This window comes from Pempheris klunzingeri, chromosome 12, assembly GCF_042242105.1.
Source record: "Pempheris klunzingeri isolate RE-2024b chromosome 12, fPemKlu1.hap1, whole genome shotgun sequence".
NCBI classification, from domain to species: domain Eukaryota; kingdom Metazoa; phylum Chordata; class Actinopteri; order Acropomatiformes; family Pempheridae; genus Pempheris; species Pempheris klunzingeri.
The window spans coordinates 9584067-9612025 of record NC_092023.1 but is presented as its reverse complement, the minus strand read 5'-3'; the positions used below and the strand labels follow the sequence as shown (position 1 = coordinate 9612025).

Sequence of the window (27959 nt, the reverse complement as noted above, 5' to 3'; positions counted from 1 at the left end):
AACATTAGTTTTTTATTTCAATTAGTGTGAAGAGAGGTGAGAGATCGGGGGCATTCTTGAGTGCAGAGTAGTGTTATTTATTGAATGGTTTTCTGATTGAAGCAAGAGCGGATTTCTCCACATATTTAAGTTCCACTTCAGTTTAAGCTCAAGCAGCTCTGCTTGTAGATTCATTCATTCATATAATTCTCTCATTCTGCGGGAAGAAGAGTTACGATGCCAGACTTTTATCCACATCATCTGAGTTGATTTTATGTGCCAACTGACAATGGATTTCTTCTTATCTCCTCTGCTGATAGTCATATACCGTTAAAGGTTACCTGTATTTCATCTCAACAAAGGTGCTTTTCAATCCCTGGAAGGAAAGAGGATGCGATTGTAATCAACACCATCTCAAAGGAAAGTATAACAGATTATCATTCTTTAACCTTGGTAAAAGAAAGGAGATGGTGGTGTAATCCAGAGGGAAACTGAATTTGCAGATGCAAGCAGTGGGAGATAAAGTGCTTAAAGGAGGACATTAAGTGTCAACAAGAGTTGAAAGTTTAGTGATGTTTGTTTTTACTGTGTTTTTCATTTCCCTGCATTAGAAATGAATCTTCAGAATATGTAATATCCAGGCAAACAGTTAGCAGTAGATCACCATGAAATGGGTTTGGTAGGAGTAAAGTGATGCAAATTAAATACTGATGCACTCTACTCTGGATTTATCCAGAATAGAAACACAATGTAAGTGCAATTACCCCTCTGCAATTCTAAGTATACACACTATTTATGTTCATTTGACATTTTTACTGTACATACACAATATGGCCAACATTGTGTGGATATCTGAACATTACACGCATATGTGATTGTTGAACATGTCATTCCAAAACCATGGCCCTTGGTTGTTAGCATGCTAGCATAACTCTTATAACACTCTTCTGTGGCCCCATGTGTTAACTAATGACAATAACAATGGCTCTGGTCTCAGTAAGTCCTGACACTGTGACACTGAGCCAGCGTGCACTGTAGCAAAACTCTGAAACTGAAGCAGCTAAATAAAGCCATCGTTCATTTTTTATTACTTACACCTCTGTTTTTTTACACTGTGCCATGTTGAAATATCATCCCAAATGTGTTGGATGGGGTTGAGGTCAGGGTATTGTGCAGGCCTGTCAGGTCCTTCCACATCAATATTTAAATGAAATTATTTCTCTTTGGGTCTTGCTTGCACAGTAACTTACATTACATTTAAACTGCCTAAACTACCTTTGTACAGCATGTTATGTGTTTGCCATTTTTGGAAATTTGCTAATTCATTTTCTTCATGAGAGTTAGATGAGAAGATTGATATCTTTCAAGTCTGCATGTTAAATATGAAGCTCCAGCCAGCAGCTTAGCATAAAGACTGGAAGCATGGACAAACAGCTAGTTTGGCTTTGCCAAAAGCTAACTTAAATGCAGCAATCCTCCACACTACAACACCTCTAAAGCTCGACAACGTATTACATCTTGTTTGTTGAATTGCTGAAAAGTGTAAAAACGACAAATTGTAGTTTTACTTAGGATTATGACCCTGGCTATTCCTTGCCATGGCCAGTGACTTCCTGTAGTGTCTGTTGGTTACTTGGCAACCTCATAGTGACACCAAGACTTTATGCTAAGCTAAGCTAAGCAGCTGCTGTCTTGAGCTTCATATTTATGAAGGGGTGTTGTATCAATATTCTCATCTAGCACGCAAGCAAGTGTATTTCCCCAAAAAGTCCAAATATTCCTTTAAAGCTTCTCATAATTCCCCTCACGTAAGCCAAGCAAAACAGCTCCATATCAAAACTAAATAGCGTCCTGTGCTTGATACTTAATTGCAGGAGTGTGCATTCCATCGCATGCCTACAATTATTGTTCACCGCTTTATTAACTACAACCACAAACTTTTCACCAGACACTGGATTCTTGTTGAGTATAATACTCTGCATATCCTGTGTAAGGAAATGTCTGCTTGCCTGCCACTCAGTTTCATTATCTTACTGATCCAGATGGATACACCAGTTGGCCAATGACAAATAGCTTCTTCCGACACATTTAAGGCATTCAGTTTGTCTGGTCTTTGTCCTTTGTGCTACCTTGAACAACAGAATTCTGTTTTTGAGTTTTTGAGTATATTTAACTGGTATGTTTTATTCATTTCTTTTAAATTTGTAACATGATTGTTTGGAGAAGCAAAAGAATCACTTTGCAAAGACTTGGGTTGAGCTGTTGTGTACCAGAATATAAATAAACTGATTAGATCAGACCTTGGTTTCAGGGCTTTGCAGACTGCAGTTTCCCAAGACCATGTTGAGATGTATTTTTCGAATGTAAGCCTGTTTGGATTACAGATGTCCCTGTGAGGTCTCTGTTATGTGTGGTCATTGTCCACCAATCTCCAATGACAACCCTAACATTAAACTGAATGGCATAATGAACACTAATGAAATAATGAGTTCTCAATAAGTTGCTGCTCTGCGGACAGCAAGCATCACATCTAGGAGGACGACACAAACTCCCTTAAAGGTTATTAATTAAATCTCATTAAGAAGCATTAAACTGTAATTACTGATGAGATACAGGATGCATGTTGATCCCATTTTGTTTGAGTGTGTGTGGCTGTGTGTCTCCATATGTGTGTGTCTGTATGTGTGTGTAGGGTCAAGGAAAAGTCAGATGGGATACGAAGAACTGTCATGTTATAAGTGTGACAAAATGAACAAGGATGCCAGCTGTGTCTCCGACTAAGATGCTAAACAGAGATTTTCCACTTTTAAGAATAAAAAAAGAAAGTATAAATTACTATATATATATATATTTAAACAACAAGGAGACACTAATAGCACATCTGTATGGAATATAATAAAATACAGACACTGGATGAAGGTCTGGATGTGTGTGTTTGTAGTCTAGTGTGCACTTATAGTGCACAATACTTTGAGTGAATGAAAGACTGGCATTAAAGAAGTAACAGAAAAACCTGTGGGGAATAAACTGAAAGGACGAGGGGGGAATGGTCAATTGGAGACAATGGATGCTTGAGAGAAGGTGAGAATAGATCAATCAAATGAGGGGGAGAATGGTTACAGATGGGTGCAAGAAAATTATCTAATGATTTGTACCATGACATTTCATCAGCATGTGTTAATCTGCAGGATCATCAGTTGTCATGCTGCTAGTCTGTACTGCAAGATGAACCTTTCCCTCCTGCCCTCTCAAAGTAATTGGTTGCTGCTGGATCGCAATTATTAGCATTGTGCATCTATATGAGAAACATCTGTCTCTCCTTCTCTCTCCTCCATCTCCTTTCTCTCTCTCAATCTAACCGGTCGAGGCAGATGGCCGCCCGCCTCTGAGCCAGGTATTGATCGAGGTTTACTTGCTCATGTTGGGAGTCTCGAATCGTTGGATCTCTCTAAATTAAAGAGTTTGACCTGCACTGTACGGGAGCACCGTGGATGAATTGCGTTGTGTATAAATGAAGTGGATTTAATTTGTTTTAGTGAACTTAATCTTGAAGCGGGGACTTCCTCCAACAGTTTTATTTGTCTTTAGAGAAGTTTAATGATGGTTTCAAACGTGTCCCACTGAAGGAAGCAGAGTGCAGTGTGACGGTTTATTAATGCATCTGAGTTGGACTGAACGTCCTCAAACAGGGAAAAATGAGTGAAGTCTGCTCACATTTACCCAGTGGTGCTCTTTTTTACCTGTAAATGGAGATATTATTGATCCTCCTCGTCTTCTGGCTTCACTGGAGTGTGTGGTCATAAAAAGATGAGCGGCAGAGGGCTGACGTGACGTGACAGACAGAATACTGAAAAGCAATAGAGTGCTGCCATGCAGTGATGGCATGAATACAGAGAGGCATGGATGAGCTAACAGAGAGAATAGGAATGATGTTGGTGATAAAAAGGTGAATGGAGGGAGGGATGATGGAATCACAGATTGACACTGAAAGAGCATTGAAATAAGAGGTTGGACAGATTCTGCTTGTTTCTCTCTCATTGGCTGTTCTCAAACACTACTGCCCTCCATCTTTCTCCATCTATCTGTCTATTTTTCTTCCTTTTTTCTCCAAACACCTGTTTCAGGCAAGTCTTTTGGGATGTTCGCATACAACAGATGTGATCTACATCAGTTAGTGTGACACTTTCTTTTTCTTTTTTTTTTTTTACAATTGAGGGAATTCTGGCATCCTTGAACTGTACCATCACCAAACTCAAACCTCAACCAAGTGCTCTGAGTTGCCTAAACATAACCCTTAATAGTCCAAAACTCTGTGAGGCTGTACTGTGGAACAGTGTTGATTTGACCAAAATGCTAACATCAGCATGCTAACATGCTCACAATGTCAGGGGTGGCATCACGTTAGCATATTAGCAAGGTGACATTTTCTAATAGCACTAAACACAAAATACAACTGAGCCTGTCAGCAGTGCTTTAGTAGTAGTAGTTTTGGGGGTATAAACCGTGTATTGGAAATTTTGACCTGATAAAAAATCCAGGAGAAAAAGTGGCGGACCAATCAACCCACGCTTCACTTTTTAACATTGAGAACAAACACTCAGCGAGGTGCAGATACAAATAATCACAAAAGTTTGATGAATAAAACAGTTACTGAAAGACAATGACAAGTTTAAAGACACATTCATTGTGAATATTTTGCACTGGCAGAGAACAAGTGGCATTAAGTTTCCCTTTATATGCATTTGTTAGTTGCATATAAACATAATTGTAGGTGACGTGATTGGGTCTTCATTACTTTTTCTGTCTCCGCTCTATAAAATATTCAGACACACAATCTGCAAACTAAACCAAGACCTGTTGTGTTGTGCTGCAGGGTGATATTTCATCTTCCTTTTTGTGGACATGGGAGCATATGCAGTTTGGAGAGAAGTGAGCCAAGAATTTTTTGCTTGACAGTTGCACACAGGAGAATTAGATTAGAAAAACTGACAGATGTTGTCTGTAACCAACAGCAGGGCCCATGTGAAAATAATCACCTGTTACATTACGAAAGACTCCCTCTATCTTAAGTGGAGCCACGCTAATAACTCTCAAAAAATCAAATGCTGTTGTTGCTGTGACTCAAGATCACAAAGTACCTGTAATTACAAAGCCAAAAGGACTCACAAGATGAGTCATCTTGACCCCATCACCATGTCTGCTGCTGCTAAAGCATGATTTGAGCAGCTTATCTTGCAACAAAGGACATATTTATGGAATTAAACAGTGTGCACAAGCTTCCTGCTTGAATTTCTCACACACCTGCCTCCACCATGTGACTGAATCTCACACATATTCTCACACAAAAAAAGAAATCATTTTATTGTTGGTATAGTTATTAATGGTTCCATTTTTCTGTGGTCATGGCTGCCACCCTGTTCATGCGCCGCCTGCTGACTTGAAGTGTGCCGAATTTTACTTTGCTGTGTCTCTTTTGACAAGGAAACACACCTCCATGACTCATGCTGAAGAGGAATTATTTAATCTTTTTAGAGAGAAATAAAAGAAAGGGCTCTCACCTCTGTGGAGAGGCTTAAGAGATACAGCAGCAGTGAGATATGCGCAAACTCTGAGGTTCTTTTACAGCTTTGTTTTTCACACTTTTTGGTGAAAAATAAAATGGAATAAGAGAAATAAAAATGTAAAGGTTGTTTCACAGAATGAAAGTCAATACATTTATCAATGAAAGAGGCTTTTGCTTCAAGGTGCTGCAGCACAATGGTATACATTATGTGCAGTTTAATGAGAAAACGGTCTGTAACTCACAACAAGTGACTTCAAGGTGACACTTGACGCTGGAGTGAATAATTTAGAGAGGAAGCTCACAGCCTACAGTCAAAACACATGTTTGCATTTTATTGTCTCTGTGTTATGGTCATGCGTCTTCATTTGTATTGAGACAGGAAGTCTGACCTTGCGGTGTACTGAGAGGCAAGATGTAAAATATGCAATGGAAAAAAAAGGAGAATAATATCATATATTATATCGCATACGGCGGGATACATATGATCACTTTAAAGGGGCAATCTGTGATTCAAATGTAAACCAAAAGTGTCGTCATTATAAAGAAGACGAGTGAAATTACATAGATGGAACTTTATGTCTCTCTCTTCCTTCACAGTAAAACACAACAAACAGCTAAATCTGATGCTGTTAAATGTATATTTATGTGCACTGCAGTACAATAATTCTATTCGAGGTAAGGTTGAATTATTATTTTGAGTTACTGTTGCCCAGTATGACTCATTCTGAGTTTGTCACTATGAGCGATCCCTCTCACTTTACACGAGGTCATTTGATCCATTGTTGATGTAAATTTAACTTATTTGTGAATATACCTCAGATTTATAAAGCAAAAGGTCAGACTGAGTTGAGATAAACTCAGTTAAGTGATGTGAAGCTAAAAGTTTAAGTGAACTGAACTGAGCAGAACAGAATTAAATTTACTGAATTGAATTGCAGATGAAATGAGTTGTATTTAAGTGAACAGAATCTCTTTGGTAAACTGTATTGAAATGAGCTGAATGGGAGTGAAGAGGAAAGAAGTGACAACTGTAGGCCTGCTTCATTTTACTGAAAGCGCTACACTGATGGAAAGAGTAGGAAGAGCACCATGTGACCCCCGGGAATCCTTGCTTTGCTTGACAATATTTACACCGCAGAGGGACAAAGACTGTGTACAGGCTGCTGAAGCTGGCTTCCTCTGGGGGAACAAATAAGTACCTGCGTGTCACTTGTTTAAACTTGTTGGAAGCAGTGCAGATGTGTGTACCTGCGTATGACATAAACCATAATTACAGGGGGATTATGAATCCTCTTCGTTTTACGTTTGGTACAAACAGTTTATGAGGCGAGGCTGGTCCCCAGGTCATCAAATACCAATGCTTTGTCACCCCCCTCTTCAGCATCTGATGCTGATACAGAAGGGACCCTTTACTTTGTCGATATGACATGCTAAAGCCCAGGTAAAAAGACTGGAAAGGTCTGTGTAGGGAGGACGCCGACAGGTTAAACACAGGACTTTCACCTTTGAAAACACTGTCCATGTTCTGTGTGAAACCAAAGGTGAAACTAAACTACTATAACCCAAACTATCATCGCTTCCTACGTAGTTTTGGTGCCTAAACCTAACCAAACTGTGACCGTTTGAGAACCAGGAAGGCAACTTTGATATCTTTATAACTGGGCCTATTTTTATATATTTTGGGTTCAAAATTTACAAAACCTTTCAGACTTGGTCTTGTAGATCACCTCATCCAGCGATATACACTTCAAACTGGAGGAGATATAAAAAAATTACAATTTAAACAAGAAAAAGAAAAAAAAAGGAACAATACAAAAACATTGCAGAAATAAACTTGTAGGATGCTTTTTGTTTAACCAGTCGTTGTGTGGTACTATTCAAACCCAACAAACTCCATTGACAGAAACAGTAATTTTACCACACAGAAGATGAGAGTGACTGTTCTACTACTGCCTCGATCGGTTTGTGTGTTTGTGTTACTGTGTGCTTTACAAATATTGTTTTGGATCGGTAGAATTGCAACATGTAAAATTACTGTTTTTGTCAATGGAGTCTAGAGGGCTTGAACTGTGCGAAATAACAGCTATAGATGCTTAAACAGAAACAGGCCATCTCTGTAAGGATCCTTTTCATAATATTGTCAGACATTTCAAATAACAATCTCACCCTGTCAGTGGCAAAAACAAGCACTTTGACTGGACTATTTTGATCTGGCACAACTGCTGGACCAATGGACCTGATTATCATCCTGTAGAGATGAGAGTGAGAATTCAGGAGGCAACACCAATAACAAACCCCCAAATCTTCCATGAAAGAGACTTTCTGCACCCTAGAGCCAGTGACACAGAAGGAAAACAAAATCTGATACCACTTTGATAATAAAATGTAAAAAAAATAAAATAAATAAGTGACTTGATTTTTTAAAATTTGTTTTTACATGTTACAGCTGAAATACTCCATTTCACTGGTTTCAAATGTTTTCATTTTCCATTTCTAAATAAAATCTTATATCCTTTGATTTATTATTTAACTCCTCCTCTTGCCATTCACATTCTTTTTTTTTTTTTTTTTATCAAAGCCTTGCTCATAATATTCTTGTCACACATTTATTCATCAGTGGCTATCAATGCCAAGACATTTTGTCACCTTCTCTTTGAAGAGTATAAAATATCCCATCAAAGTGATGATCCATAAATCTGTGGAAGCAGAGGGTCGGGGAGCAAGGGCTGCCTGAGGCAAAGAGACAGACAGACAGACAGACAGACTTTCAAAAGCACTTCATATCATGGAAATAACTCATTTTAACAAATTTGCCCAAATACATGTCCCTAAGAATTACCATAATAGAGCATAACAACGATATACAACTTGCTGTTATTACTTTAAACAAGGAAATCAGCTGTAAAAAACAACCTGAATTTGAAGACGATGTCCAGCTCAGGAGACGGAGAAAATAATGTAAACACTTCATGACAGCACCTCAATCTGTCAAGATGGTTTGACTTCTGCTAAAGAATGATTTTATGATTGAAACCCTTCAGTAGTTCATATGTTAAAGCGTGTGCGTCATATTTTTTTTCACAACAGCTGCTATTAAAACAGCTGCTGATTCAGTTAAACCCTCTATGTAAACTGATTTAGTAAATTCTTATAAGTAAGATGTTTCTTAACTGTGACTGTTTATGTAAAAATGACATTGTACAATTACATTACAGTGTAGCAAGAGGGATGGGTGGGATTGTGTGATTAACTGTATGCATTTTTTTGTTTCTTTCTTGTCTCCTTTTTCTTTTTAAAAAATGTTGTTTCCCCTCACTTGATCATGTTCTTGTCTTATCTTGAATTTATAGTTTTTCTCAATTGTTTATACACATTTTCAGATAACATATCTCATATCGTCAAAACCCTGTACACAAATCTAAAAACACAAACACACGAGGCAAAACTCCATAAATCTCCAGCAAAGTGTAACTCAAAACACTGAGTTTGCTCACATTGCTGCATCCTGTCTTTTGTTTAGGTGTCCTTTCTGCCCACAGGTAAACCACAGTGGCCTGAATCTCATCAGACATTATGGCTCTCTTTGGTCTTACTCTTCCTCTTCCCCATCCTCCTCCTCCTTCTCTCTCTAATTTTGGCATCCTTTGCTTCAGAACAGAGGAGCTCACCTGTGGCCCTTTTATTGCCCACTGAACAACTACACAACATGTGTTTGCCTATGTGTCAGAGTGGTAGGTAAGAAACCGAAGTCTGGATTTTGAATGACTTAGAACATGAAAGCAGGAAATGTACTTGTGTTTTTAGCAGAAGTGGTTCAGGGGGTTGGTAGTTACCCGTTGTGGTCGTTGTACCAGTGTTGATGGGTCATGTTACTATAAATAGCAGTTTTATCCTTTGTAAAGTTTCCTCTTGGAACGAGGGTTTGTGTCTCTTTTACTTTTCAAAATTCACAGTTTTATGGTGTGTCTTCAATGAAACTTCATGTTATTTTTCAGTCGAATTATGACGTGAATAATACTCCAGTTAAACTGCATTTCTAATCTTTTAGCCAGACTGCAGTATCTAATCTTAATCTGGAAAGCATTGTAACTACTGTCATCTGATAAACATCAGATGAACATGCATACAGAAGAGATCACATGGATTCTTCTCTGTTTTTGGTTCTTTTGGTTGAAAAGCCAGTGATTCATTCGTGCTGGTAGATTAACTCATGACCATTGTTCCTTTGTGTCAGTGCTGTTTGTCCACATTTTTCATTTTTGCAGTCAAGATTTTCATCTCTGTTCCTCTTGACCTACTAAATAAATTACCCACAGTTTGGGCCCAGATGAGAGCTTTTAGATTAGAGGTTCAGATATAAAGTGCTGTGCTTGGTTTTGTGTTGCTGACAAATGATGCTAATTGACATTTTCTTTGTCTTCAGCATCTAACATGTCTGTCTTGCCTGTTGTCAATCCTGTCCCCTGCATAAAAGGAAAATATTCTGTTGTTTAGAGAGCAGATGTGATGCTTCGCAGTTGCTTAGAACAGCATTTGTTCTGGATGCTACATATGAGTCACTTGAAATAACATCACAATAACCAGGATTCACATGCTCGTGCCTTAAGACACTTACATAAACATCCCCAGATTAAACATATTTCAACAAATACAATATGACAAACAGGGGAAACCAGCTAGAATTAATTGAATAAATAGAAAATCTCTGACAAGATCATTTTTCTGGCACACTGGTGATACATGTGTCTGATCTGTGGTTGTAACAGACTCTATAGTCACAGGATGCTATGAATCACTGAATATTTTCCATTACTGTTGTCAGCTTTAGTTTTGGGGGCTTTGACTCTTAGTGTAAATCTTCACAATTCATACTTCACAGTGAAAGAACATTGCAAAATAAATTGGCAGTAAATGTCTGTACTATGTGATTTCCTCCACAGAAAAAGAGAATTAATATCTTAAGAGTGATAAAGAGCCTCGAACAGTTATTCTTGAGTCACACTAGACCTCTAAATGTGTGTTAAAACGGTGCTAAATGTGTCCAGATAAGATGATAAACAAATACATTTGTGTGCATCAAATATACATACTCACTTTATGCTTCACCTTTGCAGCTTTTTGAAGTCAAGTGTATAAAAGTGGAGACTTTGAACATGGAAGTGTGGGAGAAAATGTATTCCTACTCTTTTCAACTACTGCTCATTAACTGGTGCCGTTGTGTGCTGCTGCCAGAAGTCAAGTTTCCATCCAAGTTTAATGCAGATTTAAATCGATTTCCCATAAAATCAGCAAAAGAAATTGGGTTCATGGGGATAAATAGCTGGTTAGATTATGCACTTGAAAGAGTGCCAGTCAACCCTCGAATGAAAGAAAGCGATGTGGAAAATATGGTGGTGCTATGTTAGGTTCATGTAAAGCAAGATTAGTAAAACGCAAATTAAAAGAATAGATTTTTTTTTTTAGAATTGGCTGTTTCCACTGTAATTTCTCTTATTTTCAACGGACAACTTTTCCACCTTTTGATACAGGTTTTCTACAAGCCACAAGGGTTTAACATGCTGGAGCTGTGAAGACCTCCCTAGTTGTTCAGTCTTTGTTCATTCTTTACAAACATCCAATGCACTGACAGCACAGGGGTTCACTGTTTTGAGCTGACAACGTGTACCAACTTTGTGCATGTGCGTGTATGTCTTTATGTGACGGTACAGGGTGACTTGATGATTTCAAAACTGACCGTGAACTTGAGGTATTTTTTTTTAAATCTCTTTTCCAGCACACTCTCTTTTTGAAAGTCTTTTGACAGTAGAGAGATGACAGGAAATCAGGAATATGGGAACGCCATGTTCCCTCTTGAAGTGTTGAATAAGACACCTTGGGAGATATGTATGAATTTTTGATTCAAGCTGAAACATGTTAAATTTGTGAGGACTTGTTTTACACATCATTCCACTGACTTTTCATATATTTGCACCACCTTTAAATTCAACTTGCATACAATCTAAACAGCCCTACCGAGCAAACTAGGAAATGAGACATTTATTGTACTTATAAAGATTAAATCATTTTGATCCAACACCTTGTGGTTACATCCTATGTGTGCTGACAGTGCTGTGGATTTTACAGTGACTAAAGGAAACATAACCAATATGCTGTGACGACAGGGTTAACAACCGCTCCAATCAAACACACACACATACGCAGCTCACCTGTGAAGGTGTGAGATGTAAAGCTCATCCTCACCATGGCAACAGGATGAACTCCTTTCTTTCAGCTGCTTAACCTGACACACATGAGCGCGGTAGCAGCACTCCTGCAGAGTGATGATAATAAGTGTGTTTATACATGAAGAATGTGAATTTCACGTCTTAAAAGCATCTAGCATCAATAATTTCTCTCTTCAAGGCACGTGGTGAAGTATATCCTCTTAATACTGGCTCTCTGGAGCAGTGCTGTAACCAGCTGTTTAAAAATAATGAGTGTTCATAAATCTTTGGATTTTTCAAATTAGCCAATCAGGTGTTTTCTGCAAGTTTTATTCAAGTGTAGCAGTTCCTCCCAAAAGTAAAATCTACAACTGCTAAGAAATTCAATGCAGTTAACTAAACAAAAGCATTCTCTTGCATTTTACCACTTGTCTTTTTACCTTAAACATTTTATTTTCTGTATTTCATTCTTAAAAATCCCTATTATTTTAGTTTTGTTATTGCTCAATTGGCATGTCCTTCAGAGTAAATCTCTTAAAATCATGATACAACTGTCCCAAAACCTTGAACACTTTTTATATTTCCTTAATCAGTGCTTTGTGTTTTTCAAGGAAACTTGTAAAGTCTTCCCATTTATTTCCCAGCATAGAGGTCAAAATGCTGTTTCAAGGCCCTCTCCACTCTACCATGGCATTACATTCTGCTGCAGAAATACTGAATCCAGGTGGAAAAAAACTAAAATGTAGCATACATATTGTAAGTTTTAACTGCAAGTTGCAAACTCCCCCCAGGTTGCTAAAACCCCCCAATTCCCTTAAACTTTACAGAAGACATGACCTCATGTTTCCTCAAAAGTAACTGCAGTCCTGCGATATTAAGTGATCCCTAAAGTGACTGTATTAAGCGATGGAGCCCTCATTCTTCATCCTAAAGTCTATCAGTGCCCTCAGCAGCCAGAGTTAATGAACAGTAAGTTAATAAGGTGGATACCTTCCAGAATTACAGTCTTCTTGGTGTGAAATTCCCTCTTGTGTTAGGATAGACTTGAAAAATCTGAACGTGGTTGTCCTGTCCATTGGAATATAGACTGCAGTGCCTCTTGGTGCAATACTGCTCTGTCTAACATCAGTGAATCATATACCGATCTGCACAAAACACAGCCAGGCTGGACGCTGACCTTATTCAAAAGGGTACTCAGGCATGAGCTCAAGAAAAGCATTTTGGCCGCAGAAGTAACTGCTTGGGAGAATATCCATCTCTGACACTGGAAGCCGATATTTTTTTTTTATTCCATATTTTATTATATTCCAGGCTGAATCAAACCCCGATGTTAAAGGTAGTATATTCTGTTCATATTATATATATTCACATTATTTTACTCATACCTGTCATGGCTGCATGATCCTCAGATTTTTATTCTGCTAACTCGCTAATACACTTTATACACTTGACACATTAAAGCGACTGTGAAAAACAAACTTAGAACAACGACTTTCAGTATTAGTTATGAGGCTCATGTTGAACAGCTCTACTCCAAACAGGCCTCCAGCACGCTTAGTAAATGATCTTTGCTCATTTCGTGCCTCTCTGACACTGTAATGAGACAAGTAGGGACATTATCTTGATTAAAATCAATCCCTATTGGATTATACTCTGCCACATTCCCTCGCTTGGCTTCACTGATTAGAGAACAGCACAGAAACAGAAATCAGGAGTGAGGAGACTCATCAAAGTGCTACATGTACACGCATGGACAACTTGGCAGATAATCCCTGGACTCCTCATCATTATCCAGTTCTGTCGTCAGGTCTTACTCAGTGCAGTTGCTGCATTCATGGTGGTTTATTATCCAACAGGTTTTACAGCCTCTTGTCTATTACTGTGCTGTTGGCTGCTTTACTGGAAAGAAAATGTGGTGAGAAGTGAGTGTTTCCAGCAAATCAGCCCTTGATCGGATGTTCAAATATATATTTCATTCTTTGGGTAAATATAGTGTAGCTATGTGTGTGTGTGTGTGTGTGTGTGTGATGTTGTTAAAGTATAGCACTAAATCTGTGGAAAAAAAGTGGAAAAACACAAAGACACAAAAACCTCAATCAGAATCAAGCACTGAAGGACAGGAGGGAAGACGAGATGAGAGGAAAAAGGAGGGAAGGACAGAAGGAAGGAACACAGATGGGAAACACTGAGAAAGGAAGGACTGAAAGAAGGAAAGGAAACAGGTGGGAAGGATTGAGGGAAGGAGTGGAGAAAAGGAGGGAAAGAAGAAAAGAATGAAGAAACGTGAAACGTGAAGGAATGTGAAAATTAGGAGAGAAGAAGTAAGAAATGAGAGGCTCCAGGAAGGAAAGAGGGAAGGGGAGGAGACATGGAGGGAAGGAATGAAGGGATTAACAAAATGGGGAGAAATGGAAAGAAGGGGTGAAGGAATGAAGGGGGGGGGGGCGGAAGGACAAAGGGAGTTAATGAACGAGTTAAGAAAGATGAGTGAAAGGGGAGTGTAGGGGAAAAATTAGGAAGGAAGGAAGGATGGAGGAAAGGATGGAAGGAAAAAGGGAAAATGACGTTATTAACAAATGTAAGCGAAAAGGAGGAATGGGAGAAGAGGAAAGCGGGGTGGAAGGGAAGAAGAGAGTAAGGAACCAAGGGAGGAAGGACGAAAGGGAGCGAACTAAATAATTTTCACGCCGTCGCTTCTGTTCCGTGCAGGCTCGCTGCGCCGCGCGAGGCTCGTCAGTAGGCTCCACTCCCAGCATCACACGCGGCCACGATCTTCGCACGGTGAGATTTCACGTTACCGGCGCCCGAGAGGCAGCGAACGACAGACGAGGACCCAGCGGGACACCAACAGGCACCGAGTCCGCCGACGGGCACCCGAGTGGAGGCGAAAGACGCGCGCAGCACCCACCGCACGTACCGAACGAGGACCATGGAGAGCGCAGGCAACGGCTCGGACGCGGATTACCGGAGCCAGCTCCCCGTGTTTCACAACAACAGCTTCTGTCTAAACTTCACCGACGGCAACAGCAGCAAGAGCTTGGCCGAGGCGCGATGCGACGGGGATCGCGGACTGACCGGCAGCCTGGTGGACGACACCAACCCGGTTATCATAGCGATTGTCATCACCGCTCTCTACTCCATAGTGTGCGTGGTGGGGCTGGTTGGAAACGTGCTGGTCATGTACATCATCGTCAGGTAAGACAGAAAAGTACTGACAGAAACACTGATCCGTGTGGATGTGTTGTCTCATGAGCGTTACGCATAATTAGGCCATTTGCACTTTTGAACGCACTCACTCATTTTGGAACATGACTACAAGTGAGAAATGACTTTACAGCAGCCTGTTGCTGCGGTAACCATACTGTACATTAATGTGTGTGTGTGTGTGTGTGTGTGTGTGTGTACGAGGCCGGCTGAGACCATGTGAATGTGGTGTTGACAGCGCTGCCAGCTCAGCTGCTGTTCGTGCGTAAAATGCCTCCAACTGCACAGCAAGTTGGTCCAGCGCGCAAAAGGCAAGCTGAGCGAGGGGACGGAGAGGAGAGGCTGCAGGACAAACCTCTCTTCCCCTTTTATACAGCAACAGTCAATATTCACAACATTAGAGGAATAATATGTATTTTATGCAAGTAAAGACACAGCATACTCTCTCTTTCTCTCTCTCGCATCACTCTCTCACAATACCATCACTGAACTGGAAAATCGCACTGATGTCAGAAGATGCTGCATATCACTCTCATGTGAGTGCTTAACAAAAGCGTTATGCACCATGAATCAAACCATGAAGCTTTAGTGTCATAAGGTCAAATTATGTGAAATGCACGAGAGGCCCTAAATAGTTTTGGAAATGCTCTCAAAACAAAATAAAAAAATGTAAATACATACAAGTGATATCCTGCCAGTTAACCTGATGTGTTACTTTACCAAAAGATTGATGAGAATCATTTAGTCTATAAAACCTGATAACAGCATAAAAGACTCCATGTTCCAATATGTCTTCCACGGTTTCCACTTCTTAAATCGAGGCCACTTTCATGCTAAATCTGTTCGCTCAGCTAACACGTGGACATCTCACTAACTGACAGTCTGAAGTTTCATACAAATGTTTCATGATCTCATCACAGGAAGAGCTTTTATTCTCTTACATCACCCGTCTCAAGGAGTAAAGGGTAATGATGTGCGATACGTGGGACTTCTGAGCTTGCAGTCATTTCACACACTAAATTAACTTTTTTTTTTTCAGAATAACTTCAAGCTCTATTAGTTTAAGTCTCACGCAAGCTGGGTATTCCCTGTATTTCCGATTCTGATGCACTGATATTTATTTTAACAAAATTGACATGATTGTTCTAATGACATCGATCCACAGAGGTGGTTTTAACCATGTCTCACAGGATTTCACCTGCAGCATTTTATTTAACTTTAATTACACATGAAAATCTGACATTGTTTGTTAGTTAAATGCTCCCCCGCTGATGCTGCATCGTTCCAGGTGAGGCTCTTTCAGGTAATGAAAGTCACCAGACTGGTGGAGCAGTTAGAGAGGTGGAGGAGGACAATGAGGACAAAACAGGGGAGAGATGAACTTGGAAAAGAGCTGGACATGAGTGGATCGTTGAGGTGAGCGAGACTGAAGGTGAGAAATGAGGGAGAAGATAAAGGTGGCAGTGGTTCATTTTTCCACCTGGAGATTACCCACTTTACTGGTCCAATGGAATCAGTGAGGAATCGCAGAGTGAAGGATTAGCCGTGCTGAACTTGGCTGACTGTTATTTAAATGGCTTTTAAATTGAAGCGACAATACTTTATTAGGGAAATTAGAGTGTGTAAAGAGGAGACTATTTATTTTGACTTACTTCTCTATTACTGCTATGATATATTACATCATTACTTTGTTACACCTACTATTCTCCTCATTTCCCCACTGTTTCCAAGGCAGATGCAGCTTCAAGTGAATCTTTGCAGGATGTTTTCTGCATCTATGCCAGAAGTTTTGACTGTTCTGACCCCTGGCCCAGGATGGAGAGAGTGCTAGAATATTTTGCTCAAGTAGAAGTACCATTCCTCAAAAGAAATTTTACGCAAGTAATGTAGTAGTGGGTCTGTTTAAATGAGCTCAGAGTAAACTTTACTGCATTACTGCTCCTGGGTGTAACAGTGTCCACACCAACAATTCATGTTTCTATGGGCAGACATTTGAAGTCTGTGCATTCAACTGATCAATTTATAAAAAGTCCTCAGTGTAGCCCTACTACAATTAATTAGACATCAGGACAAAGACAGTATAATTTAAATTAAACAAAAATGGGCAACAAAACAGCTATGAACACTGTTAGTGCATTATTATCTCATTCTCAGTGAGATTGTTGTTATTCTCTGTCTGCACATCATTCTGTGAGCCTTGAGCGCCACAAAGTCCTCCTTTTTAGTCATTCTCAATGCAAAATACAACCAATCCAATACAACTCAGCCTCTTTTGTTCCACTGGACTCCTCAAGCTTTCACTGCTGAGCTGAAAGATTGCTCGACAACCAAAACTCTGACAGGGATTAAACAGCAGAGAGGCCTCACACACCTCACTGAAGGTATAAATTCCTCAGTGATAGTAGAGGTCACGGCTGGAGGATCCGTCACGAGTATATTAGCATTTAACCAGACCAAGCATGCGTGGGTGTGTTTGATTTGGCTTACTTAGTGTGCTCGTCGGGTGGCACATTAAATTAGTGATTGATTTAGGTAGATGCAACCTTTTTTTAACCTATGTAATTTGTTTCTGCTACTCGTGCTCCTGGCAATTCCATAGCAACAAAATGAAGGGAGAACACCAGGCAAAACGGAAGTGAATGAAATATATGTTGTGCAGCAGCATCATTTTAATGGCAGGATCTGTGTCTGCAGCTGTCTGGCAAGAGTACAAGAGTGTTGATGATGTATGAGTGGGTATACAAGCTTGCATTATGTATTCTAAAGTAGTTTGACTACAAAGCAGATGATAGATGTGAAGGGCATTACTTGAGCTTTAGCTCCCTCATCCTTGGCTGTTTGGTGGGAGCAGATTTAGGACGACCCGTGTCTTCTGGCGACAGTAATGAAATGGGCATCAGCCCTGACGCAACCAGGAGTGTGTGTATGTGTGCAGGAATGCATGGTTGTGACTGTGTTTGTGACCGTGAAGAGTTTTGTGGATTTCTGAAACTTTTTGAGTTCGACTAATGAGACTTTGAGGGAATTGTGTAGAAGGTAAAGGATGTGTCTCATTCCTCTGAGCAGGGGCGGACTGGGAAAGAAAAATGACCCTGGATAATTGAATTCAAGGCATTTTCACACTGTTCAGTTGATGAGTTTTTAAACTTGGAGCGTTGTCCCTTCAGTTCGGGTTGTTTTAGCAGAGTACAGCTGGTAGTTGGATCGGAGCGACGTCAGATCACGTTCCCACCACAAACAGCTCCAGAGGGTGGTTGAGATCTAAAACTGAACCAGTGTTTAACCAGACCAAAAAGTCGTGAAAACAGCATCAGACCAGCCCACCGGTTGGGGTGACTCGAGCTCAGTGTACATCTGTCCACTGCAGATACATTATCCTCAACCTGGATTAGTGATTATTATAAATTAGTATATTAGTATAACATTATAACATTAAATAAAAAGGTATAATGTGAATATAATAGGATAATGGCATTAACATAATCATTATCTAATGTTACGATGCTCATATAATTAAATTAACCACTAGCAGTTTAATAACTACACAATTGATATTTATCATTTTTGCAGGTTTTGCTCCATCATTTAATCCTTGTGCAAGAAAACTGGTCTACACTGGTGATCATTTTCTAATTAGTTAATGTTAAGTAATATAATGTCCTGCCCCATCCAGTGGTTGTTTCATGAAAAGTGACACTGACAAAAGCATCAACTTCATGAAAAATAAAAAAACATTTCAACAAAAGGGACGTGATGTAGCTCAATAGCCCACTAGCCAAACTCAAACCTTGCTTATCGCATCTCTGTTGTCTTCTGTCTTACTGCTTCAGCTGCACTTGATTAACAGTAGACTTGTTGGGCTCAGTTGGCTGCTCCCTCTGCTTTCTGCTACCCTCAGGCTCACTCGGCTGAGGTGATTGATTAAATTAATCATTTCTTATTTAAAACATTCGACTGCATCAACTTTAAGGGACTTCTTCAGCCTATTCTCTCTCAGCTTTTTAGCACTGCCTTTACGTTTTTGTTCTCTTTTTGTCGTCCCTCTTGCTCCAGTTCAACTTTCATCCAAAGGGGGCAGGACAAGGTAACGTTAGAATGAAAAGCAATTGGCTGTGAGAAAGAGGATGATGGGTGTTATTCCATAAACTGTACAAAAGAACTGGATGTAGCCTTCGGATCAGAGAAGTGAAGCCAATGCTTAAGTGCCTTAAACCTGCATGCTTTCTACTGGCCACCAGTGGGCAACTCCACTGCCACCAAAATGAAGATTTTGAAAATGACCCTTCTTCTCACTTGATTCATTACCTGAATGGTTTAAAAGTCTTCAGCACAGCATGATGTTCGTTTAGGAAATTATGGTATGGTTTTAGAAATAGACGATATAGAAGGGCATGCTTTAGGGCGGGACTACCTTGTGGCTAACCAATCAGAACCGGGTCATGCCTAAACCTAATCAATGAGAGGTGGGGTCCTCAAGGAATGAACGTCACTTCTGGCTCCAAAATGTCATGGTGGCTACGTCCACTTCTATCATACACATTATGTGTAATACTCAGCTGTAGTGGAAATCTTCCATAGCTCCCGATGGCCAGTCTGACTATGCATCTGAAAACTGCAATCCATCAGGGTCATTAACATTCAAGCTCTTTGTCTTTCTCTCTATCTCAGCCTACCTTCGGGTCTTTTTTCTCTCTGTCGGCACATTGAGAGTGAACAGCCATTTAGCTAATGACACGGTGGATATTTACTTGTAAATGGAAATGTAATCTTGAACTCTCCGTCCCCACTTTACAGTCGTGGCCTTGAATGCAATTTTGCTAGATTAAATAGAGACAGCAGTGGATGAGAGATGTTTTTCCCCCTTACTGTCTGAGTAATGATAACCTTAAAGCTATAAAACATTTCGCTCTCACTCTTTATCTCCCTGTCCTTTTGCTGTCTCTCTCCGGCCCTTGTCTGTTCCCTCCCCACTTACATCTGCAAACTTCTTGTGAGCAAACAAACACAAACAGAGATCTGCACGGTCAATCGGAAAAATCAATTGCGGTTGAACCACTGGGTTCCACAAAGAATACGCTACCAGAGCAGAGTGCTTCCTGTTACCATAGAAACACTGGTGAGTGCAAAATGACTCCACCGTCTTCCTAAACCCCTACCCTCCATCCCCCATCTAGCTAGATGAGCAGCTGTTCCTGGTTGGTCTCATTCAGCAGCCAAAGCGTACCTAAAAGTTTGGATGCTTTTGTTTACTCTGCACCCGCTGACCTGGATGCACTCAACTGCTGTTTCTTAGCGTAACGATGCAATAAGCTTGTATAATTCTGCTCCTTTTTTTTTTTTCCATGATCTTTGTCTGTGATGTCAAAGTAACTTCTAAACATCTGTGTCTCTGCTGTTTATGTGGGAGTCTGAACCCAGTCACATGAAATATGATGTTATGACGAGAGTCAACACAATCTGGTTCACAAGACTAATGTCATAGATCCTCGCTAATGCTTCTCTTTAATGGGTTTCTCGTACCTCCCACTGCCTGACATGACTAATAGTCTCGGGCTGAATTTCAAACAACAAACCTGCAGTCTTTTAAAGTCCAGGTTAATGGGCGGCAGTGAAGCTTTTCACAATGATCCCTAAGCGCTCCAGAAAGGTAAGAATCGTAGTGACTCACATTTTCCAAATCTAACTTTAAACAACCACGACATACCGGTAAGCAGTGGAGAGTGGTCACTGTAATTGTTTCTCCTTTCTGAGTTATACAAATCAAGTGGGTGTCTTGCTTTATAATGCCAATTTCTCCTCTGCCACAGCTCAGCAAGAAAACACTGTCGAGGGAAGCACAAACACGGAAATGAATACTAAAAAGATTGTAAGCACTTAATTTGACTAACAGACTGCAGAGGTCTTATTTTAGAATCAGCAGTGCTTTTCACTTCATTTTTTACAAAGAACAGCTACTACAGATTTTGTCCTCCCCTTACTTACTTTACAATGCTTTAGGGGTGATTACAGCAAACAATAGGCTAGTAGTCCTTTCAATATACATAATGCTATGTTAGTACTGTTTTATGGTAGACACATTTTATGCAAAACAAAAGATCTGATTTATAGGTACTGCAGTCAGATTCCTAGAAGTGTTATACAGACTGTAATGCTCAACTAAAACAGGTGATGAGTTGTGTGAGATGAAAGAGAATGACTTCCCCCTCATTAAAACAAATCAGTCACTGAGGATGCATAGTATTAAAAAAAAAAGAAAAGCGCATACACATCAGCCCTTTGGGTCAGCATTGAAAGTGGAAATACATTTCATATGTATTCATGAACATCCTCATGCGTAATAGGTGAGTTCATATTCATGTGGCTGAGACGGCATAAGGAATGTTTTTCAGGCATACGCAGAATTGCTTTTACGGTAAACACACTGAACAGAAACAGATCTCAGGCAGCCCTGAACCTCATACTATCCCAGAATAAAATCTATTACTCAGAACTGCACTCCACTCTGTGTGTACTCGGCACATCATTCACTTACCTGTTTATAGTCTGCAAACGTTTGTGACCCGGCACTCTGACCTCAGTTTTGCAACACTTGTACAGCGCTGAACATCCAGTCACTGTGCACAATGGCCTCGATTGTGTTTAAGTAATGACAAGTGGAAAACTCGCTAACTACCGCTGTCCAGTGGCTTTAATGCTGCAATTGCTCGGTTTGCTTTAGTCTCCTCACAAACTCACCTGGCACAAAATGAGTCAAGAAAAGTGGATCCAGGTCCTAACCCCTGCTGCTAATGAAAATTAAGTGTTTGACTTTCAATAATCATTATTAGTATCATTATAAAAGAGGATAACAACTCAGTTTGAGACTCGGAGGGAAAGGAATTTTGCATGTTGCGCTTAGTAAACTTATGTAGCTGCACACAACAGGGTGGCACAGAGTCTAATTTCTCGTTAGGGAGACAATTATGAGTAGAGAGCGCAGAGAAGTAATTAGGTTGTCGTACCTCTGCATGTGTGTGTGTGTGTGTGTGTGTGAGTGAGAGAGTGTCTATGAGTAATGAGCTTCTCAACGCCACTGGACACTGTTGGAGAATTTAGTATTGCCAGTCTGGATTTAACGGGAGGTTTTCTGTTGGACTCAGCAAATGACAGAAAGAAGAAAGACAAAGACAGAAAGAAAGAAAAAGAGGGTCACTCATAACTTAATCCCAAATAAGGTTGTAAAGACTTCAGAGAACCATGACTGTAAAGACGAAGAGGTCAGAAGACAAATGATTAACTCAGAGGAGGGAACAAAAGACAGATTTTGTGTGTCTCGCTACGGGATGATTGATGGCAGCTCTTGGCTCTTTTGTCTATCTGTCACTTACAAAGTGACTCACTCACTTACCCTGATTCTGCTCTATTCTCTATGACATGTTAAACATATCTTTCTTCATTAAGGCTGACATTTCAAAGTACCAGAAGGTAGCGTTCTCAAAATCAAGTTGATTTGTTTTGTGTTTTGTGTTGCGGGACAGTGGCAGAAACAAGCACTTGTAGTGAACGTACCAAATCCAAAACTTTGAAAATAGTTGTCGATTAAACCTGGAAAATAATCCCGTTTTATCGTTTCAAAAAAAGCATTTCTCCACAAGAGGGGCATATTGTTGCAAAGCGCCATGGATAAGCAAATAAAACAGACCAAATGGGTCAACTAGTGACCTCATCTGAAGTACATCTGGCTGCAGTTTGAGAGCTGTTGCACTTATTGAATGTGGATTTAATGCAGGGGCCAAGGGCACTGAGAGACCCTTTGCAGAAGATCCTCAGTACATTAGCAGCAGTGCTCCTAAGCAACAAGCTGAGAAACAATTCTTGTGGTACCAGCGTAACAAAGGCTCTAGGACTGGCCTAAATTGGTTTCCTATTGGGTTTTGTCATCTTGCCAGAGATGGAAAACCATTATAAGTGTGAATCACAAAAAAATAGACAACAATTGTAAAACTTGTGTAGAACGCAACACAGCGGTGGTTGTTAAGTACATGTGGTGTGTACCATTTATGTCATTGTAATATCGATAATCCCATTTGGAGGCTGATTGGAGTGTTTGGCAAACTAAATAAGTAAATTATTTCTCAACTAGGCCTAGTCTGGATTTCTATGGTCTTCATTTTGAGATGAACAATGTGTCATTAATTTATGGGTCTTTATTTTGTCCGTTGTTCTTATCCAAATTCCCACAAATAATTAGAAAAACATCATCTTGTCAACAACAGAGGATTTCAATGGATAAAACCCGAAAACTAAACAAGCAGACAAACTGGAGAGTTCAATACAAGGTATTATCCAGTAAACTCTTCGGTTGTTACGGACTTAAGATGCTGTGTACACATGACAGACATTAACATTAGCCCTGCTGTGTTAGCCTCTGAGGCTAAAAATAAAGAGCGGTTGACACACCGGCTGGTACTTTCATCCCCTGCTGATTGCCCTCTGTGGGCCTGATTCCTTCTAAGGTTCAACGTTGTTTTGATGTTAACTTTAGAAGCAGAAACGCAGAGATTCATCATTGATCAGGCGTCTGGCCTGATTGTGATGCTGCTACACTCTCATTTGTGGGCTTTCATTATGTTTTAGCGGCTGAGTCACGTGTGATTTACATCAGTTCGAGCCTAACATCAACATCTCATAACATGAAGACATTTTCCGTACAGCAACAATTTTCATCCGTGTCGGATGTTGTAGCCTGTTGAATACAACATGCACACATTTCCCATTACTGCTGCCAGTTTCCTACGTTTTTGGTGACTGATTCTGTCCTTGGTTTACATTCCTTTTGACTACAATTTGACAGTCAGCACTCAAGGACATGGAACATACTTGAAATGGGTAATCCATCACACCGCTGCGCTCAAGGTTGAGGGTAAAATATGTGTAGTACAAAAGCTGTAAATTACACAAACAACAGACAGATTAAAGGCTGTGTCTAAAATGACAGTGATGATCGATGTAAGAATCACAGGTTGGTGATATGTTACAGAACGAAAATATAAGTGTGGGTTTATCCTTTAATTGGACTGTAAAGGGGCCACGAAGAGGCTACAAAAATAGAAAGAGAAAAATGTGTTGTCCAAAGTGTTTTGTTCATGATATGTGCTAAATACCAGGCAGTTTTTGCGACCGCCTTCATCCGCCTGTGCGCGTGTGGTTGAAGAGAATTGTGTTACACCTTTAACAGTGGCTGTGGATCAATTGAACATCTGCTGAGTTTCCTCCCCACTGTCTTTGTGTGTCCATGGATATTGATCTGCTTACATCAATTCTAGTCAGGCCAATCAAGAATGTTCCAACATGTCATCTCTTACTGTTGATGGATGTTTTAATTAAATTTCTCCGTCACTAAACACTTGGTGGACCAGCAAAGGAGAGGAGTACCATTTCTCACCAACTTGGCCTGTGTTTTCTATAGTGTGTCAACAAGTTATGTGTTAAACAAAAAGGTCAGATTTGTACCTGTTGGAGGACAAAAGCTTTACTGCTGTAATTTTTGGAAGAGAAATACAGTCTGTTATTTCTGCAGTTCTAAGATAATACTGAACCTCTGCAATGAATAACAAAAATAACTGCTCAGTGGAATAATTATGATTTGTGGGAAACATATTTGTGTATTTGTTTTTACAGACTGCATGCATGACTCTGCGTATAATTCCTCATAAAGTGTGTTTTGGACAATGAGTAGTGTGTGATTTTGTGCATCACTTTGAGCCTCTGAGCGTCGACCCTCTGCTTGTACAGCAGCACATCTGTCACAACAGTGTCTGCTTCCATCTGATAGCCCGAAACACACTCTGCCAAGTTATTTGTCTCGCTGGATTTTGGATTTGTTACAAACTTTTCTATTTAATTGCTTCTCAGTGTGAATGCGAGCCACAGCAAATGCTCTGGAAATGTGTGTTGTCAAGCTGAATATAGGTCAAAATCAGTCATTTTGACAGAGGACTCTGTGCGTCATAGCGGCAGGTGTGCTGGCATACTGATCCACACTCACACAAATACATAAAGGTCCTGTACAAACACCTACTACTCTGTTATCTGTTCAGTCTATCAGCTGATTTGTCTGACGTATGGAGTCGCTTGGTTCTTTTGTCTGCTCTCTCCGTTAAGGTTAAAGTAGGGTAATAGAGATAGGAGACTTGTGGATGAGACATGATGATAAGGATTGCAACAGATAATACTAATACAAAGACCAAGCAACCAGCACAACATGTTGCAGGTTTTTTGATCCTTTGCTTGTTGCTTTAATAATTTTAGCTGAGAGGATAATAGCACACTCTCCTATTTCTGTTTCACTTCAGCCAACCCTTTTGCACATATCTCTGGGACTCTTATGAATGAAAATGGCAGGCGTGCGCTCTCAATGAATTTGCACATGTGATGCTAAAATAGAGCTGGATGTGATAAGGTTTATGCTCATTAAGTATTGTCTTTCTCTGTTTCTGACACACACAAAAACCTCAGCAAAATCATTTCAAACCAAGGTGCATGCATGTTTCTGCTGGATCCCATTTCTGTAAAACTGGATTTCAGACTGTGATCACAACTCGTTACCAGTTGCTGAACAAGGTGTCTCAGATTTTGTCCTAATTCTTCTAATACCTCATCATGTTCTTTTCATTCCTTGCTTTCTTTTCATTTCATTTTTCACTCAGTAAAACCATTAATGTCAAGTCAAGTTTGTTTAATAAATTTTTTTTTTTTTTTTTTAACAAATTTTAGGTTCAAAACGGTATGTAAATAAAGTTTTGGACGTTTTGGTCCAGTAGATCGCCTCAGCCAGCAGACACGAACAGCTACCAATGGACTATAATGGCTGTAATATAATCCTCCATCCTCCTCTCTACTTTCTCGCTTTATACTACATTTCCCCTTGAGTGTCTCATACAGACACTCATATAGTGTCTCATACAGATGGTGCAAGCTTCCTTATTGATCTGCATCAGCCGCCATAGGAGGTGACAAAGCGGCAGCTTTTGACGACCTGGGAATAATAACAGTCTGAAAACACAGAGCATACAGATGGATGTAATTTTTGTGGACCTCTGGCGGTTTAATTTCTCATCTTGCTGCAGTGAAGTGCAGGTGACACCACTGTTGGGTGTGGTCATGTGGTCAGAGAGGGAAGCACTTCTTTTCAGCCTGGTGTTAAGTAGGGAGTAGTAAGAAGTAGGGACTGACTGTACTGTCAGTTGTAACTTGCTGCTCATGCTCATTCAACTTGTACCGCTTCATTAAAAAAACACAAAAATAAGAATCAGTAGATTTGATCTGATTTGTTAATGTTGTTGTTACGCTGTCAGCTTCTGAGCTAGTTTTAAAAAGAGCAAGATAAAGAGAGAGTGTGCAAATGAGACAGAGAGGAAGAGTCAGTGGAGAGAAAAAAGTAAGTGAACAAGGGAAATAAACCTTTATTTGCTGATAGTTTTATGGCAGCTACATTCTGGTGCTGACATAAAAAAGACAGCACATTGTCTACTGTGGAGTTTCCACTCTCCTTCTCCACTTCTTCATGTTTGAACATAAAAGGGAATTAGCAAAAGGGAGTTTTAGTTCCTGCCTGTTACCTTCTGAGAAAAATGTAATTTGTCTCAATTGTTTTGCTCCAAAGAGGTAGCATACAGTGTTAGCTTGTGTTTGCTCTGTACTGAGCTGTCTCGAGTTTTCTACAAGCTAGCACTGTTTTGTTTTAGTCAGTCCTGAGAAGTATGTATGCTAGGAAGCCTTTCACATAACCGTGCATCATTTGATTCAGTGCTGAACTCAGCTAATCAATATGAGTATCAGTCTTTTGTTGCTTGCTTCACACTTTCCTCAAGCAGTTTAAGTGTCATTCATCATTTTACATTAAAATTATTTCTAAAAACCTTTATATCAGTGTCAAAATAAGTGGTACGCCTCAATCAGTCTGTCATGGCCACTGGCCTTATGTGTGGGTCCATATACCAACATATAAGGCTGTGGAGGGATTTGTTTCCCCTGCAGCATATTCCAAGCTGTGCCTGTCTAATTACCTCCATTTACTGAGAGGATTTCCAAGAGAGTTAAAAAAACAATAACTGAGACTAACATTTATCTTTTACCACATGGGAAATATGGTTTGCAATTATATTAGCACTAACAAAGCAGTAAGTATACACTGCCATGTTGACAGAAAATGTATTTATTGTCTCTGGTGGCTAATGCCTCTTGGTATTTATGTCAGTCTTTATGTTATTAGTGCGTTTTTCTCCTCTGTTCAGTTCCATGATCATGCTGTTATTTTTGGCATTTTCCCATACGGCGCAAGTGCTACCTGCATCATCACAGTCGGTGCGTTCTGTGTGTCAAGTTGTCCTGTGTTGTTCATTCCTGTTTTTCTGCTCCTCTGTGGTTATTACTGTCCTTAATAATAAACTTGTACCATAGCTGAAGTATCATGGGTTACTGGATCAGATGCACATGGACTACACTCATCATCTTATGGACTATCAGTGATCATGTTGTTTGAAGCACGCATCTGAACAAAGGAAGAACGGGTAATGGACTAACCTATTCCAGTTAAAACCTGCTCCTACAGAACTCCATCCACTGTCGTCTGAATCCAGATATCCTTATCCCTTCCTTATCTGAAAATAATCCAACCTTCAATAGTTCTTTCAAACGTGCGATCTTAAAAAAATAAACTGTACTTGTTACATGCCAAATGTTTTACAGAGGCATCATTCAGGAAGGTGTGTGCCATTGCCTTATTGATATATAATTATATATGTATTGATCTCAATGTAACATCTCATATACCATGATCACACACTGCTAACACAAGTACCATATACATGCAGTAAAAGCACAGCTGAATTTCAACCTCCTATCACTGCTTGCCACAGAGGCACGTGCCCAGCAGACAGACAATGCAGTCAGACACGCACACAGTCACACCTATTGCACCTTAATCCATTATGTTCCTCACAGTGTGCATGGACAGTGTTATTTTGTCA

The 27959-nt window shown here is 39.9% G+C and overlaps 1 protein-coding gene across 1 annotated transcript in view; it reads left to right on the top strand.

Moving 5' to 3' along the window:
* The first annotated feature begins 14652 nt into the window (after window positions 1-14652).
* oprm1 (opioid receptor, mu 1) overlaps window positions 14653-27959 on the top strand; it is a 28737-nt gene continuing 15430 nt past the window's right edge. Inside the window, exon 1 of the mRNA XM_070840701.1 lies at window positions 14653-14940. Coding sequence (XP_070696802.1) covers window positions 14675-14940 — 266 coding nt within the window. The 5' untranslated portion in view covers window positions 14653-14674. The remainder of the gene's footprint in view (window positions 14941-27959) is intronic.